The 17,549-nt window shown below is 40.0% G+C and overlaps 1 protein-coding gene across 1 annotated transcript in view; it reads left to right on the top strand.

The window, feature by feature from the left end:
* Positions 1 to 12,141, top strand: part of LOC126354736 (aspartate aminotransferase, cytoplasmic-like) — a 63,990-nt gene extending 51,849 nt beyond the window's left edge. Inside the window, exon 8 of the mRNA XM_050004602.1 lies at positions 11,703 to 12,141. Within this exon, the coding sequence (XP_049860559.1) occupies positions 11,703 to 11,845 (143 nt within the window). The 3' untranslated portion in view covers positions 11,846 to 12,141. The remainder of the gene's footprint in view (positions 1 to 11,702) is intronic.
* Positions 12,142 to 17,549: the final 5,408 nt, after the last annotated feature.

Here is a 17,549-nt window from a genome sequence, read left to right as displayed (position 1 = left end):
CTAGAGGAATCCTTCCTAAAAACCCAGAATCCTAAACCCCTCACTTGGTTCAGATTAATTGATGACATCTTTGCTATCTGGATTCTTATTCACATTACTCGAGAACCTTAACAACTTCTCCCTCATTTGCTTCACCTGGTCCTACTCAAACCCAAAAAGCCACCTTCCTAGATGTTGACCTTCACCTCAGAGATGGCTACATCAGTACCTCAGTCCATATCAAACCTATCAACCACCAGCAATACCCCCCCACTTTGACAGCTGCCACCCATTCCGTACCAAGAAGTCCCTTCCGTACAGCCTAGCCACCCATGGTTGTCGCAACTGCAGTGATGGGTAGTCCCTCTCAAAATATACTGAGGGACTCACTGAAGCCTTCACTGACCGTAATTATCTTCCCATCCCTGTACAAAAACAAATCCCCCTTGCCTTATCTCTTCAATCTCCCACCACCTCCCAGAGTCCCACAGTCCAGCCACAGAGGAACATTCCCCTCATAACTCAGGACCATCCGAGACTGGAGCAACTGAATTACATTCTCTGCCAGGGTTTTAATAACCTCTCGTCATGCCCTGAAATGAGAAATGTCCTGCCACTATCCTTCCCACCCCTCCTACTGTGGTATTCCACCCTCCTCCGAACCTACACAATATACTCATCCATCCTTTTACACAACCCCTGCTCCCAATCCCTTATCTCATGGCTCACACTCCTGTAATAGAACTAGATGCAAGACCGGTCCCATACATCTTCCTACCACCACCTACTCCAGTCCGGTCACTAACATCACCTATCCCATCAAAGACAGGGCTACTTGTGAAACCATCATGTGACTTACAAGCTAAGCTGCAACCACTGTGCTGCATTCTATGTAGGCATGACAACAAACAAGCTGTCTGTCTGCATGAACGGCCACCGACAAACTGTGGCAAAAAAACAAGTGGACCACCCTGTTGCTGAACATGCTGCCAAACATGATATCCCTCATCTCAATGACTGCTTCACAGCCTGTGCCATATGGATCCTTCCCACCAACACCAGTTTTTCTGAATTGTGCAGGTGGGAACTTTCCCTGCAATACATCGTACATTCTGGTAACCCTCCTGGCCTCAACCTTCTTTAGTCACTGTCCTCTCCCATCCAGCCATCATTTCACTGCCACACTGTCTTTTAATTTCTTTTCTTAACATTTCTCTCCTTTCCACTACTTGCCCCCTCCCTCCTCTGAACCCTCTCTCCTGCCCTCCATCTAAACTACAACATCTCACTGTCCGCCACTCCCACCATACTATCCCTCCCCCACCCCGTCCCAGCCTCCTCCTTACCCGCACACAGTCACCACTCCCATCATGCACTGGTGCTGCTGCTCGCAGTGTAGTTTTAGCTCTCTGAGACTCCAGACATGTGTGCAAGTTGTGTTTGTGTGAGTGTGTGTGTGTGTGCATGTGTGTATGTGTGTCTACTACTGAAAAAGGCCTTAATGGCTGAAAGCTATAATTGTGCGAATCTTTTTGTTGTGCCTATCGGGACTCAGCATCTCTGCTATATAGTGAGTAGCAACTTTCCTTCTCTGGTATTGTTACATTCCGTCCTGGATTTTCCATTGTTTGGTTTAACAATAAAAATTATTGTACCTAATGTAGACTTCTTTTCAGATCACATACTTTTAAAATTATGGCTACTAATTTCCACAGTGTAACATCAATACCTGATAATACATCAACATAAAACCAATATAAATATACAGGGTGTCCCAGTCAAATCTTCCTGATTTCAAAGACCCAGTGGTGGGGGGGGGGGGGGGAGGGGGGGGGGGGAACCAGTAGATAGAACAATGAAAAATGCACCACATTGTAGAGCATCTCAAAGAATTTATGTATCATCAATACACCTCTACATGTGAACCATTAGTAGCACGAAGAATATTGAGTCTATATTCAATTTCTTGGCAAGTTCTTTGTAACATTTCCTCTGTTAATATTGTTATCACATTAGTGATATGGCATCACAACGTAGGAATATTGTCCACTTTTGACGCATACACTCGGCCCTTCATGAATCCCCACATGAAGAAATCAAGCGGCGTAGTGTCAGGTGAACGTGGTTGCCAGGCAATGGATCCTCCATGTCCAATCCAACGACTGGGAAATTTCCTATCCAGGAACTTGCGAGCAGCCATTGACCAATGTGGCAGAGCTCCATCTTGTTGAAAAATGATGTAGGGTTGCAAGTCTTGTAACTGATGGTACAAAAACTGCTCCAACATGTCCAGATACACTGATACATTTACTGTTTGTTCCGCAAAGAACGATTCAACAATCCTGTTGTGAATTACCCTGCACCAGACGTTTAGTTTAAGGCTATCACAAACATGTTCAATGACAACGTGCAGATTTTTCACACTCCAAATCCAAACATTATGTCTATTAATCCTTCCTAATAGATGAAAGGGTGTCTCATCTGAGAATAAACATCTTTCCAGAAAGCTGGCATCCATATCAAAATGCCGCAGCATATCCGCAGCAAGTTGTTGTCACTGTGGTTTGTTGCTGAATTTGCACTTTGTAAGCACACATACAAAGATGCTGTCGAACTACATGATAGAATGTTGACTGAGGCAGATCAAGTTGCATAGATGCTTGATGAACTGACTTACAGGGGCCTCTGAGAAACATTTGTCTGATGTTCCACTCTGCCTCTTTTGAAACTCCATAACGTGCACTGCCAGAATGTTTCAAAACACTTCCTGTTGCCAGGAACTTCCTATAACAATTCCTTAATTGTTTTCAGATCAGGTGGATCACATTCATACACACAATGATAATTTCTTTGCACAGTAATCGAGGATTTTGCTTCTGCCAACCACACTACTGCTTGCGTGCACTGCTGTGGAGTCGCCATACTCATTTCATGTGATCATGCTGCACTCTGGTGACAATACTTTCCACTTCTGACACAGGAATACAAATTTTTTGAGGTGCTCTACAATGTGGTGCATTTTTCATTGTCGTATGTACTGTGGTTTTTCTCTCCTGGGTCTTGAAATCAGGGAGGTTTGAGTGGGGTGCCCTGTATTGTGAGAAAAACTGTCTCTAACAATCAGAAATCGATATGAACATTCACAGATTAAAACTACGTAATTTACATAAGAAAACCAACTAAGACTGTCTAAAATTTAGATGGTATTGAACATTTTAGTAATTGAGTGATGGTTCCGATAGGACTACAATCATTACAGCTTGCAATATATTGTGGATACTCTACAGGTGCAGTTAGTAGTATACATATGATTGTGTTGATTTCATCACTGCTGCCAAGCAAGATGTGTTACAACTTTGGAACAACTAAAAATGTTTTGTTGCCTTGTACACTACACTTCTTTAATCCTTATTACCTACATTATGGACAGTGCACAAAGTTCAACAGCTTTCATCACTATTATTCATTTAGTAAATCAGTATAGAAAATCACCTGCTACAAATCATGTAAGCTCCTCTATTACACTACTTTGGAGTAGATTCAAAACGAACAGTATTCCATTTCTATTCTATAGAAGCTTTCAATGACACCCACTTCCTCAGAAGACCATCAAATTTTTACAGGAAAAGTGTCTCTCTCTCTCTCTCTCTCTCTCTCTCTCTCTCTCTCTCTCTCTCTCTGCTCCCCCCCCCCCCCCCTCCCCCCACTCTCTCTATTTCCGTGAAAATTTGCTTGTGGCTAGGAGATGGCCTTTGTCATTGAAAGTTTCTACAGAAGTGGAATACTGCTATTATGGGGGCTTTCTCCAAAGTTGTGAAACAGGGAGGCTTATCAGATTATATGTATTTTTTTTCACACCTCCCTTCAGATGTAGATCCTCTTTGCTTTGGTGCACCTATCTTATTCATTACATGATTTTTATGTAAGGATACAGTATCCTGTTTAATATTATACAGCACACCTTGAGATAAATTGTTACTATTTTACTTAGAATCACTACCAGATTACTGAGATTTCCCATCTGCTGTCTCTTAAGTGTACTCCTCTGTGCTACATTCAATGTGACCCAAGTTGACTTCTGTTTATTGCAAGAACATTATGCTGAAGTAGCTCTGAATATCTACATCTACATTTACATTTGCCTCTGTATTCTGAAAACCACTGTGAAGTGCATTACAGAGGGTGTGTGTCACTTTACCAGTTCCATTGATATATAGAACATGGGAGGAGTGATTGTTTAAATTCCTCCATGTGTGCTGTAATCAACCTAATCTTGTTTTCATGATCCCCATGGGAGTGATATGTAGGAGGTTGTAGTATGTTCCAAGTATCATCATTTAAAACCAGTTTTTGAAATGTTACAAGTAGGTTTCCTTGGCATAGTTTACATCTATCGCCTAGAGTCTGCCAGTTCAGTTTCTTCAGCATCTCTTTGACACTCTTCCACAGAAAAAATGAACCTGTGACCATTCATGCTGTCCTTCTCTGTATATGTTCAATATCCACAGTTAGTCCTGTATAGACTTGAGCAATACTCTAGAATAGGTCACATGAGTGCTTTGTAAGCAATCTCCTTTGTAGACTGATTACATTTCCCCAGTGTTCCACTAATAGACTGAAGTCTATCACTTGCTTTACCCATTACTGAGTCTATGTGATCATTCCATTTCATATCCCTATGAATTGTTACACCCAGATATTTGAATGAGTTGACCAATTCCAACTGTGACTCATTGGTACTATAATCAAAGGATACTATGTTTTCTTCATTTTGTGAAGTGCACAGTTTTACATTTCTGAACACTTAAAGCAAGTTGTCAGTCTTGCTCCACTTTGAAATGTTACCAAGACCTGACTGGATATTTATGCAGCTTCTTTCACACAGAAATTCATTACAGACAACTGCATCATCTGCAAAAAGTCTGAGATTACTATTAATATTGCCCACATAGTGTGAACAGTAAGGATCCCTTTACAATTTCCTGGGGAAGACCCAGAGTTACTTCTACATCTGTCGATGACTCTGCATCCAAGACAATTTACATATCAAGAAATCCTCATTCCAGTCACAAGTTTCGCTTGATACCCCCAGAAGATTGTACTTTTGATAATAAGGGTAGATGTGTTACTGAGTCAAATGATTTTAGGAAATTAAGAAATAGTACTGTATTAGGGCACATTTTCCCTTAACATTCTTCCAATCCTCAAAGACTTAATGCTAACATCCTGCAATGCTCCATTTGAGCTCCTGAAACAGTCTTATTTAGGTAATGTACCCTCTCTACAGTTGCTTAGCAACCTTAAACATCTACAGTGTGTCACATCGATTTGAGCTTGCCACAGTGTTCCTTGAACTATTCCATCACACTCCTGGCCTTGTAACATGGAGCATTATCTTGTTGAAAAATGCCACTGCCACGGCATGAAGAGGTATATATCGTCTGCAACCAGTGTACGACACTCCTTGGCCATCATAGTGCCTTACACAAGCTCCACTGGACCCATGGATGCACACATGAATGTTCCCCAGAGCATAATGGAGTCACAACCAGCTTGTCTCCATTCTGCAGTACAGGTGACAATGAGCTGTTCTTCCGGAGGATGACAGATTAGCATCATCTCATCACATGATGAAGTATGTATTAGGAATCATCAAATCATGCAACACTCTGCCACTGTGCCAATGTCCAGTACCAATGGTTACATGCCCATTTCAGTTGTAGTTGCCAATGTCATGATGTTAACGTTGGCACATGCATGGGTTGTTAGCTGTGAAGGCCCATTGTTAGGAGAGCATGGTGCACTGTGTGCTCAGACACACTTGTACTGTGCCAGCATTAAAGTCTGGTGTTAGTTCCACCACAGTTCACCACCTGTCCTGTTTTACCAGTCTGCCAAGCCTATGACATCTGACATCTGTAATGAGGGGTGGCTGTCAAAGTCCATGAAGTCTGGACATGGTTTCAGTGCATTAGTATTTGTAAAATGAATCTTTCATATAGTGTTCATTTAAAAATGACGATCATTCCACTTGGGACCTGTAGAATGGTACATTAGCTTATTTGTTTTAGTTGTAAATATTTCTCATGTATTGTTGTTTTTCTGACATGTTCCACATCCTGGAGGGCCTTCTCACTACAGATAAATTGAAATGAAAGTAAATCTAATCTAATCTAATCTTACCTTGGTCTCACCACTTGTTGAAGACACTCATCCAGCGTTTCTCGAATACGCGACAAGTCATGCAGTTTCTGAAATGCTCATGCCAAGCCTCTTGCCACCACAATCTACAATTGGTCAAACGCAGATAGATTGCTTGCCTTTCCCATTCTACACATGGACTCAATGTCCTCTTATACTACATGAACCATCCATGCATCTGAATAGTAGTCATTCCTTGTTAGGTGATGCTGCCATAACCTGGTTGGGTTTATATACACTCCTGGAAATGGAAAAAAGAACACATTGACACCGGTGTGTCAGACCCACCATACTTGCTCCGGACACTGTGAGAGGGCTGTACAAGCAATGATCACACACACGGCACAGCAGACACACCAGGAACCGCGGTGTTGGCCGGCGAATGGCGCTAGCTGCGCAGCATTTGTGCACCACCGCCGTTAGTGTCAGCCAGTTTGCCGTGGCATACGGAGCTCCATCGCAGTCTTTAACACTGGTAGCATGCTGCGACAGCGTGGACGTGAACCGTATGTGCAGTTGACGGACTTTGAGCGAGGGCGTATAGTGGGCATGCGGGAGGCCGGGTGGACATACTGCCGAATTGCTCAACACGTGGGGCGTGAGGTCTCCACAGTACATCAGTGTTGTTGCCAGTGGTCGGCGGAAGGTGCACGTGCCCGTCGACCTGGGACCGGACCGCAGTGACGCACGGATGCACGCCAAGACCGTAGGATCCTACGCAGTGCCGTAGGGGACCGCACCGCCACTTCCCAGCAAATTAGGGACACTGTTGCTCCTGGGGTATCGGCGAGGACCATTCGCAACCATCTCCATGAAGCTGGGCTATGGTCCCGCACACTGTTAGGCCGTCTTCCGCTCACGCCCCAACATCGTGCAGCCCGCCTCCAGTGGTGTCGCGACAGGCATGAATGGAAGAACGAATGGAGACGTGTCGTCTTCAGCGATGAGAGTCGCTTCTGCCTTGGAGCCAATGATGGTTGTATGCGTGTTTGGTGCCGTGCAGGTGAGTGCCACAATCAGGACTGCATACGACCGAGGCACACAGGGCCAACACCCGGCATCATGGTGTGGGGAGCGATCTCCTACACTGGCCGTACACATCTGGTGATCGTCGAGGGGACACTGAATAGTGCACTGTACATCCAGACCGTCATCGAACCCATCGTTCTACCATTCCTAGACCGGCAAGGGAACTTGCTGTTCCAACAGGACAATGCACGTCCGCATGTATCCCGTGCCACCCATCGTGCTCTAGAAGGTGTAAGTCAACTACCCTGGCCAGCAAGATCTCCGGATCTGTCCCCCATTGAGCATGTTTGGGACTGGATGAAGCGTCGTCTCACGCAGTCTGCACGTCCAGCACGAATGCTGGTCCAACTGAGGTGCCAGGTGGAAATGGCATGGCAAGCCGTTCCACAGGACTACATCCAGCATCTCTACGATCGTCTCCATGGGAGAATAGCAGCCTGCATTGCTGTGAAAGGTGGATATACACTGTACTAGTGCCGACATTGTGCATGCTCTGTTGCCTGTGTCTATGTGCCTGTGGTTCTGTCAGTGTGATCATGTGATGTATCTGACCCCAGGAATGTGTCAATAAAGTTTCCCCTTCCTGGGACAATGAATTCACGGTGTTTTTATTTCAATTTCCAGGAGTGTAGATAGCAGGTTGGTGGTCATAATGTCCTGGCTGATCAGTTTGTGTTTAGTCTCTCTGAATTCTCACCTGGTTTTGTCCTAAAAATAGTAAAGCAGCTGAAATTATCAGAAAATGTAAATATAAATGACATATCTTACAGCTTACTACAGAAAGTAAGAGATTGTGTTGTATCTTTTAACGTACTGTATAAACAAATGTATATCCGAAGGATATTTTCCTAATGTTGGGGGCTAGTACCAAAATATAAAAAAGTAGATATAGACTCACCTTCAAGCTACAGACCAATTTCCATTGTCCCATTTTTTTATAAAGTACTGTAATGTGTAATTTATCAACAATTGCCTGTATAATTTGAAAATCTATGAATAATTAGTGGATCACAATATGGTTTAAGAAAAAAACTTGTCAACTGTTGATGATATTTACTCTGTAGCCCAATACCTGATTCGAGTATTCAGGATAAAGGTTCTCGTCAAGACACTTTTTGTGATCCAAGCGTATCTTTTGACTGTAAAATAGTATTGAAAGAATCATAAGCAGGTTTTGTGTGTTGGCAGAGACATGGCCAGTACAGAGCAAGTTATGGTAGGTATTCCACAGGGATCTGTACAGGGCCACTTTTTGTTCCTAACAATGATCTCTCATCATTTATTAAGTCCTATACATGCTAACTGCAGACAATACAACTTTTCTTAACAGTAGTAATGATTTTGAATGCCAGTACACTTATTGGTGTTACTGAAACATAGTAATGTTTACTAGTCACATGCCACATTGATGCGTTGCTCTCAATGCTGTCTTCCATACTAATTTTGATAAGTTTATCAATACAATGAATCTCACAGCAAAGCTCCGAGTGTGGCTGCTTAAAAAGATGTGAAAGCCAATCATAGATGCACACAGTAAGGTCATGTAATTTTAGCATCTGCTGGTGGCACATGTATCGCACCCCTCATCAGAAACTGTGAGAAATGGAAGAATGCTGCTCACCCAGTGTTGTGCTGGTGGGAGGCTTAAAAGTGCATCTCTTGCATAGCTGTCAGCAGTGAGATGGGTGTGATGGAGAAAGATGTTGCCGATATTGTATGCCTCCCCCCCCCCCCTCCCCTACTGCAAACTGCACTACATTGTTACACTGTGTTAGCACAGGTGACAATGAGGAGGATGTCTGCACCATGGTGACACTGATGGGAGCAGATGGTTCAACCTACAGGCATCCGAACATTCATCTTGCGAACCCACTAGGAATATCTTCCAAGAAACCAGGGGCAGGGCATCTTTCCAATGGACAGATGGGTGCAGCAATGGCACAGCTGAGGATGCACAAGGCTGTGCAGTTGGTGTAGTTTGATGCCATGACTTTCATCACTATGAATAGCGATGGTCATGGCAGCTGCAGCTGTAGCAGTGGAGGTGGAGATGGCTGCAGCTGCTGTGACAGTGAAAGCTGTGAAAGCATGCAGGGGTCAATCTCCATGACAGAGTCAGTAAAAAACCCATGCATCCAGATGTCAGACAGTGACAACGACTGCTCAGAGGTAGTGGGCAGGGTGTCTGCAAAATGAAATGAAAATCTACAGCAGCATCACTATTATCACAGAAACAAAATTGCTTTCATTGCTATTAACAGACATCAGGTGCACTGTAAATGGTGTAGTAAGTGTGAGCAGACATCTGAGTGACTACAGCAGAGGCTTGTAATAGACATGACAGAAAACTGTATCCTTTGTGCAGAACTTGTGAAGTTAGCACTGGAAACAAAGTGGTGAGAGTGAAAGAGATGCAGCAGATGGTATGATGACCTTGTAAGAGTCCTGCTGGCAAAGAATCATGAGCAGGCACAGTGAAATAGCTGCTCAGGAATGACAACAAAACATTTGCTCTTGAATGTGAAGCACAAAGGTAGGGCATCTGAACCTTGACAGTGCAAATAAGATGTTCAACTTCACCTATGACTGACAAGAGATTGGTGTCATTCTGATACATTGAATTCCATTTTGTTACAAAATTGTTGAAATTCCAATGAAGAAATTTGTGGAACATAGTCTAAAACAATCATTTGTGGCAAACCTTCGAATCAAAAAGACAGAGGTGAGTGGTTTAATAGTGCTAGCACTAGTAGTTGAATGCTTGCGAATGACAAAAGGATATTTACTGCATGCATCAACAATAAAGAGCCATCTTATGTTCCAGAAAGGACCAGCAAAATCAACTTGAATACAATGCCAAGGACCATCAGGTTGAAGGTGATGGAAAAATTCTTGGTATGGTGTTGCCTGTTATTTGTGCAAGTGCAGCAATGAGTGGTCAAATGTTCAATCTGTTTATCCAGTCTGAGCCATGTACAATGCTGGCACACTAGCTGATTAGTACTGATGATTCCCTAGTGTCCTCTATCTAATCATTTCAACATGTGCTGTTGCAAAGATGTGGGAATCAAAACTTGTGTTTATTCATTGGGAGGCTGCAGTCTGGAGAGAAAGTTTGTTTCCTTGAGCATGTTATTTGCAAACTACTGCAACTGAGGTTCCTTTTAGATTGTGGGAGCCAACCCATCTGACTGTAGTACTTAAGTAATTTTAGTGATTGATCTCATTAAGCAGCTTGAGCAATCCACTGGGAATGAATGAGAGAAGCTTGCAGTGACTGTGAATCAGAATAATCAATTTGAAGAAAGAAATTTCCGATGCTTGATAATTGCAATAACGCAAAAATATACAGCAATTATACTGAACAGAAAATAGTACTGATTAGCAATGAATTCATAGTACCAGTTGATCAATTTCCGTATTCAAGAGAATTGAAAATAGCATCTGGTTGAGTGGGAAAATAAATAAATACCAAAGTAAAATTAGCCTGGAGTGCTTTTGATAAAATAAATAGGTTTTGGTAGCTAAGTTTCTGATATGTCTGAAAAGAAAAGTTTACAGTCAGTGTGTATTATCATTTTTTACTGTGGGAAGCAATATGGTGTTCAAATTAAAATAGAGTCAGTAATTTAGAGATAGGGTTGGTGGGAATGAGTCCGAGGTACAAGAAAGCAAACAAATGGATCTGAGAAAAGACTGAGAGGAAATATTTATTTATGAGTATAATGAAAAGTAAATGGAAGTGAGTGAAACATGTTGCCAGATAAATGAGTGGTAGGTGGGCCAAAGATAAGAAAGGACCAAGGTGATGATCCAATGAAAGGTGGGTGAATGGCACCAATAAGCCTACAAGAAGGTCATGGATACATTTGCCAATGACTGTAATGTACAGAAGTATCTAGAGGAGGCCTTCATCGTATAACAGGAGTCAAATTGCAAATGTTGGTGACACAAGATAGTAAGTAATTACCAAATAAACAAAAGAATAGAATATGCTGAATGTACATTTTAGAATAAATAATACATTTTTATTAATATGATGCCACAACAAAGCACATTTTAGCAGCTTATTCCATAATCCTTGTATTCAAACAGCCGACATAATAAACTATCTTTGGCTTCTGTTGTCCCGCCCCAGTTACACAACTCACAGACATGATGTCTCTCAGGAGGACATCTGAGAACCCTATCAATCAATGTCAAGCTGAATAACTGCTTGCATAATGGATGGAGGTGGAACAATACATTAATGGCCTGCTCAATTTGTGAAGCTCTCTCTTGAATAAATCATCAACTTTTTTCTGAAAGTGTGATAATTTATTTGCTTGTACATGTACATCATATCTATTGATTTCCATCCCATTTTGATAATTCCTTTGTCATGCATCTTCTTCTTCTTCTTCTTCTTTTTCTTTTTCTGAGAGTGTTTCTGTTACAATTAAAAATAATATTGTTGTTAACAAATGAAGGTATAATATTTTGCTTTATTGCAGCCCAGCAGGTTGACTACTTGAAGGATAAATGGCATGTTTATCTTATGCGGAGTGGGAGAGCAAATATGTGTGGTATAAACACACACAATGTCAATTATGTTGCAAAGGCATTTAATGATGCTATCAGAAATGTGTCTCAATAACTCTCAAGAATTATACATTAAATGAAAGAATTTGTAGATACACTATTCCCAGAAAGTATGAAAATAATTGAACAACATAAAATGAAATTTTAATAAAGTGTCAATGAAATGTACAGACTCTATAAATCTACTGCATAACCAATATCACTACTCATTCCTTCATATGATTTTGGTTCACTGGGAAACCAGGTATAGAACTTCACTCATGAATTAAACTTGTTCATTGTGGACATTATGGAACACTGTGAGTATGTATTAATTTAATATAAATACGGATAAGACTGACCAGTCACCTATGAAAGATTTGTTTATTTCTGTTATTACTTTACAATCCTTTTCAGAGTGATCTTCAGATAATGCATTCAGCTGTTACATATTCATATTTGTAGTGTGATGATGAGTACTGGAATGCTGGATGGTGGCTGACGTCTGTCACTCAGCATTTTTATTGAACAGAGGTTAATTCTGTGGCTGACAGGCAATGAACATGGAAGGTGAGAGGTGGATATTACATCAACCTGACGTTCTGCAACAATGAGCAAGCTCCTGTACACATAATCACAATACAACAATGGTATCACATATCAGTACCACTCAATGGCCATCAAAGTTGGCAACAGAATTGCAAGATTCCCCTCACATGGCAATAGCAGTCACGCCACTGGCAGACCCAGTGGAGAGTGCCGCTGTGCTATGCCTCCTGTGGTTCTTTACCGTGAGCATCCTCTGTCACTGCAATACAGGATGGCCAGTGGCAGCCACTCACTCCACTCCCACTTGAAGCCTCTTCGATATGTGATGCTATGTTTGGGGGTTTTCCATGATTTCCCTAAATCACTTCAGACAAATGCTGGGATGGTTCCTTTGAAAGAGCATGGGCAACTTCTTTCCCCACCCTTCCTTAATCTGATGGGACTGATGGCCTTGCTGTTTGGTCCCCTCCCTCAAATCAACCAGCCAACCAACGATCTGTGGATAAGTTATTATTCCATCACATTAGGTATATCTCATATTTCAGCAGTTGCAGAACCATGTGTAACAGCAGTGATAACACCTACAAACATTGCACCAACAGAGCTCTCTGTTATTGTATAACAGCATCCTAAGAGAGCATGTTAGAAACCATCAAGAAACTTTTCTCGGTGTGAAGCATTACCAACCTCATTACTATGCCTAATAAGTACCATATAATATTATCAGCCCAATCCTCTTCTTATAATTAGTACATGACTCAGATAGTTAACAGTAATGCAACACAACACAGTTTATTCATATTTATTATTATTAAAAACATGATGAACAGCTTGCTTGTAATGTGATTTTAAAGGTTTCACAACGAAGACTGGCAAGCATTGGTGTGCATTGAATACATGGCTACATCTACATCTATACTCTGCAAACCACCATGAGGTGCACAGCAGAGCGTACATCACATTGTACCAGTTATTAGGGTTTCTTCCTGTTCCATTCTCGTATGGAGTGCAGGAAGAATGATTGAATGTCTCTGTGTGTGCAGTAACTACTCTAATATTATCCTCATGATCTCTATGTGAGCGATACATAGGGGGTTGTAGTATATTCCTAGCATAATCATTTGAAACTGGTTCTTGAAACTTTGTTTACAGACTTTCTTGGGATAGTTAATGTCTGTGTTCAAGAGTCTTTCAGCTCAGTTCCCTCAGTATCTCTGTGATACTCTCCCACACATTAAACAAACCTGTGACCATTTGTGCTGCTCTTCTCTGTACACATTCAATATCCCCTACCTGTAAGGGTCCCACACACTTGAGAAATATTCTAGAATTGCTCACCCAAGAGACTTGTAAGCAATTTCCTTCATAGATTGATTCCACTTCTCCAGTATTCTACCAATAAACTGAAGTCTACCACATACTTTAACCATGACTGAACCTATGTGATCATTCCATTTCATATCTCTACTAACTGTTAACCCAGGTATTTGTATGAGTTGGCCAATTCCAGCAGTGACTCATTTATATTATAGTCATATGATACTACATTTTTTCATTTCGTGAACTGCACAGTTTAACAATTTTGATCATTTAAAGCAAGCTGGCAATCTCTGCACCACTTTGATACCTGATCAATATCTGACTGAATATTTAAGCAGCTTTTTTCAGATAGTACTTCATTACAGATAACTGCATCATCTGCAAAATACCTGGTTTTACTATTAATATTGTCTGCAAGGTCTTTAATATACCAAATGAACAGTAAGGGTCAGAATACACTTTCCTGGGGTATCTCCACCTCTGAGTGACTGACATGGAAGTTTGTTTCACGAGTAACAGGTGACGTCAACTACACCTTTGTGTGTGACAACTTTACAAAAATGTACATAGTACAGAAGTGATAAAACAGGAAAATATGAGACTGTTAAATTCAGATATTAATGAAAAAACAGAAAAAGTGAAAAAATTACAAAAACAAAGTAGGCAGGGAAATGATCTTAATTAACTATAAGCTGTATAACTAGAAAATGGCAAAATAATGTGTACTGTTTTATGATGTGGAAGTTTTAACATGTACTGGGAATTTCAAAACCCACTAAAATTTTTCTAGAAAGTTAATTTCTGTAACTTGAATTTCATAACCTAACCTGTCATTTTAGGAAAGGCATGGATTTTTTGAATCAGAGAAATCATGGCTACAAAGCTATAACATTGTGATTTTGACAGGATTGCATTTTAAGATTCGAAAATTTTGAATGCACCGTCAGGTGGCTTGCGGAGTATGGATGTAGATGTAGATGTAACTTTTGAAGTATATGATATTTGGAAAAATGAAATGTATGTTTGGAAAAGGAAAATGAGGGCTTTGAACTGTTTATAAGAGTTTGGATTCCTTACTTGCTACCTGTCAGAATGCACCTGAATGTACATTTTCTTATGGATTCTAAAAGGAAAAATAATCCTGAAACCTTATTTGGATCCTGACATATGATCTCAATAATTTTCTTTCCAATGTGGGTGCTTAAAGACAGTTAGATCCTAATTCAAAATGTTTTTCTTCAGTGAAGCTGAAAACAGGAAAATAACTGTTCATCTAGTAACAAATGCTCTGTCTGATCATAATGCAAACTTAGGATAAATAAGATTGTGTCTCACAGTACTGATATTCCTCAGTGGAAATCAGTTTGAATAATTAATGATCCCAGAACAGTTTTTTAAAGAATAGCTTACAACAGATGGCTTGGAAGAAATTTATAATGCACCAAATGTTAACATAGAATTTAATCTATTCTATTGTAAATTCATATCATTATTTGAAAATAGGTTTTTGCATAAGCTAATAAGAAAGGACATTAAACAGCCATGTAATATATATATATATATATATATATATATATATATATATATATATATATATATATAGAGAGAGAGAGAGAGAGAGAGAGAGAGAGAGAGAGAGAGTAGAGATCCTGCATATTTGTATATTACAAACACTACACAGAGGTAATAAGAAAAGTTATTAATAAATCAAGGAACATGCCCATAATGTCAGACTCAGTAATTGCAACAACACATTTAAGGCTATATGGAATGTAGTGAAATGAGATAGGACAACCAGCCACGGAAACAGGATGACATCACTATTGACCTGAATGGAAGGGCTATAAATAATGAGTCGCATGTAGCAAACATATTTAATAATTGTTTCTTAAATATAATAGAAAGTATGTGGACAGAGAGTTCAAGAAATAAACCACAGCAATAAGCTCAGAAAGCAGCTCCCACAAAATTCAATCACCTGAATGTATCACCAACTTCTCCTGAAATGAAGGAAGTTACATATTTTCTCAAAAATAAAAGCTCATCTAGATTTGATGGTGTTTCCAACAGAGTAGTAAAGATTTGTTCCTTTATAATGAGCCCTGTCTTTTCTGAAATATTTAATGCATTCCTAACTCAAGGCACTTTTTCAGAGAACTGAAATAGGCTGTTGTTAAATCCCTCTCTAAGAAGGGTAACAGGAGAGGTGTCAACCACTACTAATTTCAATAAAGGTAAGCAGATTCAGAAGGATGTAAGTTGAAGTAAGTACTGGGAGATGAAGAAGCTTGCACAGGATAGAGTAGCATGGAGAGCTGCATCAAACCAGTCTCAGGACTGAAGACCACAACAACATATTTTTTTTTTTTTTTTTTTTTTTTTTTTTGAGAAGGTAACATTTTCGAGAATAGTATCTCACCTGAGCAATAAAAGTATCCTGAGCAAATCACAGTTTGGGTTTCAGAGGAGTTTCTCTACAAAGAACACCATTTCAAGTTCACTCAGCAAATTTTACATGCATTAAATAACAAAAAAACACTGGTTGGTATTTTATGTGAACTATCAAGGGAATCTTACTGTGTGAATCTCAATATCTCCCTAGATAAATTGGAATTTAATGGGATTGATGGTATAGCCGAGCAGTGAATATCATATCTAACCAAAATAACATAGAAAGTTATACTTCGTAATTCACCCAGTGTAGTCTGTGGACATTATTCTAATTGGGGAGAAATCAGGTACGAAATTCCCTATGGCTGAATCTTAGTTCTGCTATTATTCCTCATGTATGTAAATGACTTTCCATCTCATATACAACAAGTGGAATTAGTTCTTTTTGCAGATGACACTAATATTGTAATCAGTTCATGCATACACACAGCAATAGAAGAAATGGTAAACAATGTTTTTAAAAGTATCATTGACTCATTTTCTGCAAATCCTAGGAAATTATCTTCTTGTTAGACTGCGATAAAAATTACAGTTGACGATCTCATTCTTTTAATTTTATCACAGAAATTATTTCTTACACACTTTATTGTGTGAACAGCTTCTGAAAATGACCAAATTCTTCTGGTTTTGTCAACAGGATTTGATACAGAGCAAGTTACTTTTTTTTGCCACTAATTCCAAGACATTGCCAGACCTTTTTATTCGGTTGACTGCCATCACAAGTGAAAGCAATAATTCTTGTTCCGGCTTGTTCCAGCTGGATAATCCCTTGAATTGATACCTGCAAGATGATGTCTGGAGTTGCATTGCGACTTGCATACACAGCAACAGGTTGGATCCAGTTATGCAACTGGGGAGCAAACATGAACCGAGAGCATGATTGACAAGTTTATTCTTACAGTTGCCCAGAGTATACTTTCCTAAATTGATGAAACGATCAACTTTCAGGGATTTGTTATTAAATTGTAGTTCTTCTTGGAGCTTAATTTCATCAAAAATCAGCACACCTAAGCATTTGTTTTCATCTTGTTCTTCCCAAAAATAATTCTCAATGGCCTCCACAGTGTGTGTATTGATTCCATATGAGCATTTGAGACCCTTTACTAAATTTCGAAGATGTGTTTCAGAAGGAAGTGGCAACAAACCATGCTTCAAACAATGTCTGTATCCTTTGGGTGACTTAATTTTTAAGAGCATGCTGTCTAGAAGAAACTAGTCATCATACTACATTCCCTTAGTGCTTTTTAATTGGGATTTCTTTATCATAGTGTCTACTATAATTTTCTGTTTCTTACTCAGTTTGGAACAATCTAGGAAATTGATTGAGCTATCTTACGCTTTTCGTCTGAGAGCTGCTTTCACAGTAGATGGATTTCTGCATTCACTGTTTTTAGTTTATTACATAACCGTACAACTTCCAGCCACACTTTAATATTCTCTTTAGTGGTGAAATGAGCGCT

The sequence above is a fragment of the Schistocerca gregaria genome, chromosome 3 (assembly GCF_023897955.1).
Source record: "Schistocerca gregaria isolate iqSchGreg1 chromosome 3, iqSchGreg1.2, whole genome shotgun sequence".
In the NCBI taxonomy this organism is placed as follows: Eukaryota; Metazoa; Arthropoda; class Insecta; order Orthoptera; family Acrididae; genus Schistocerca; species Schistocerca gregaria.
Note: the sequence above shows the minus strand (reverse complement) of the source record. Positions and strands in the feature narration are given on the sequence as shown.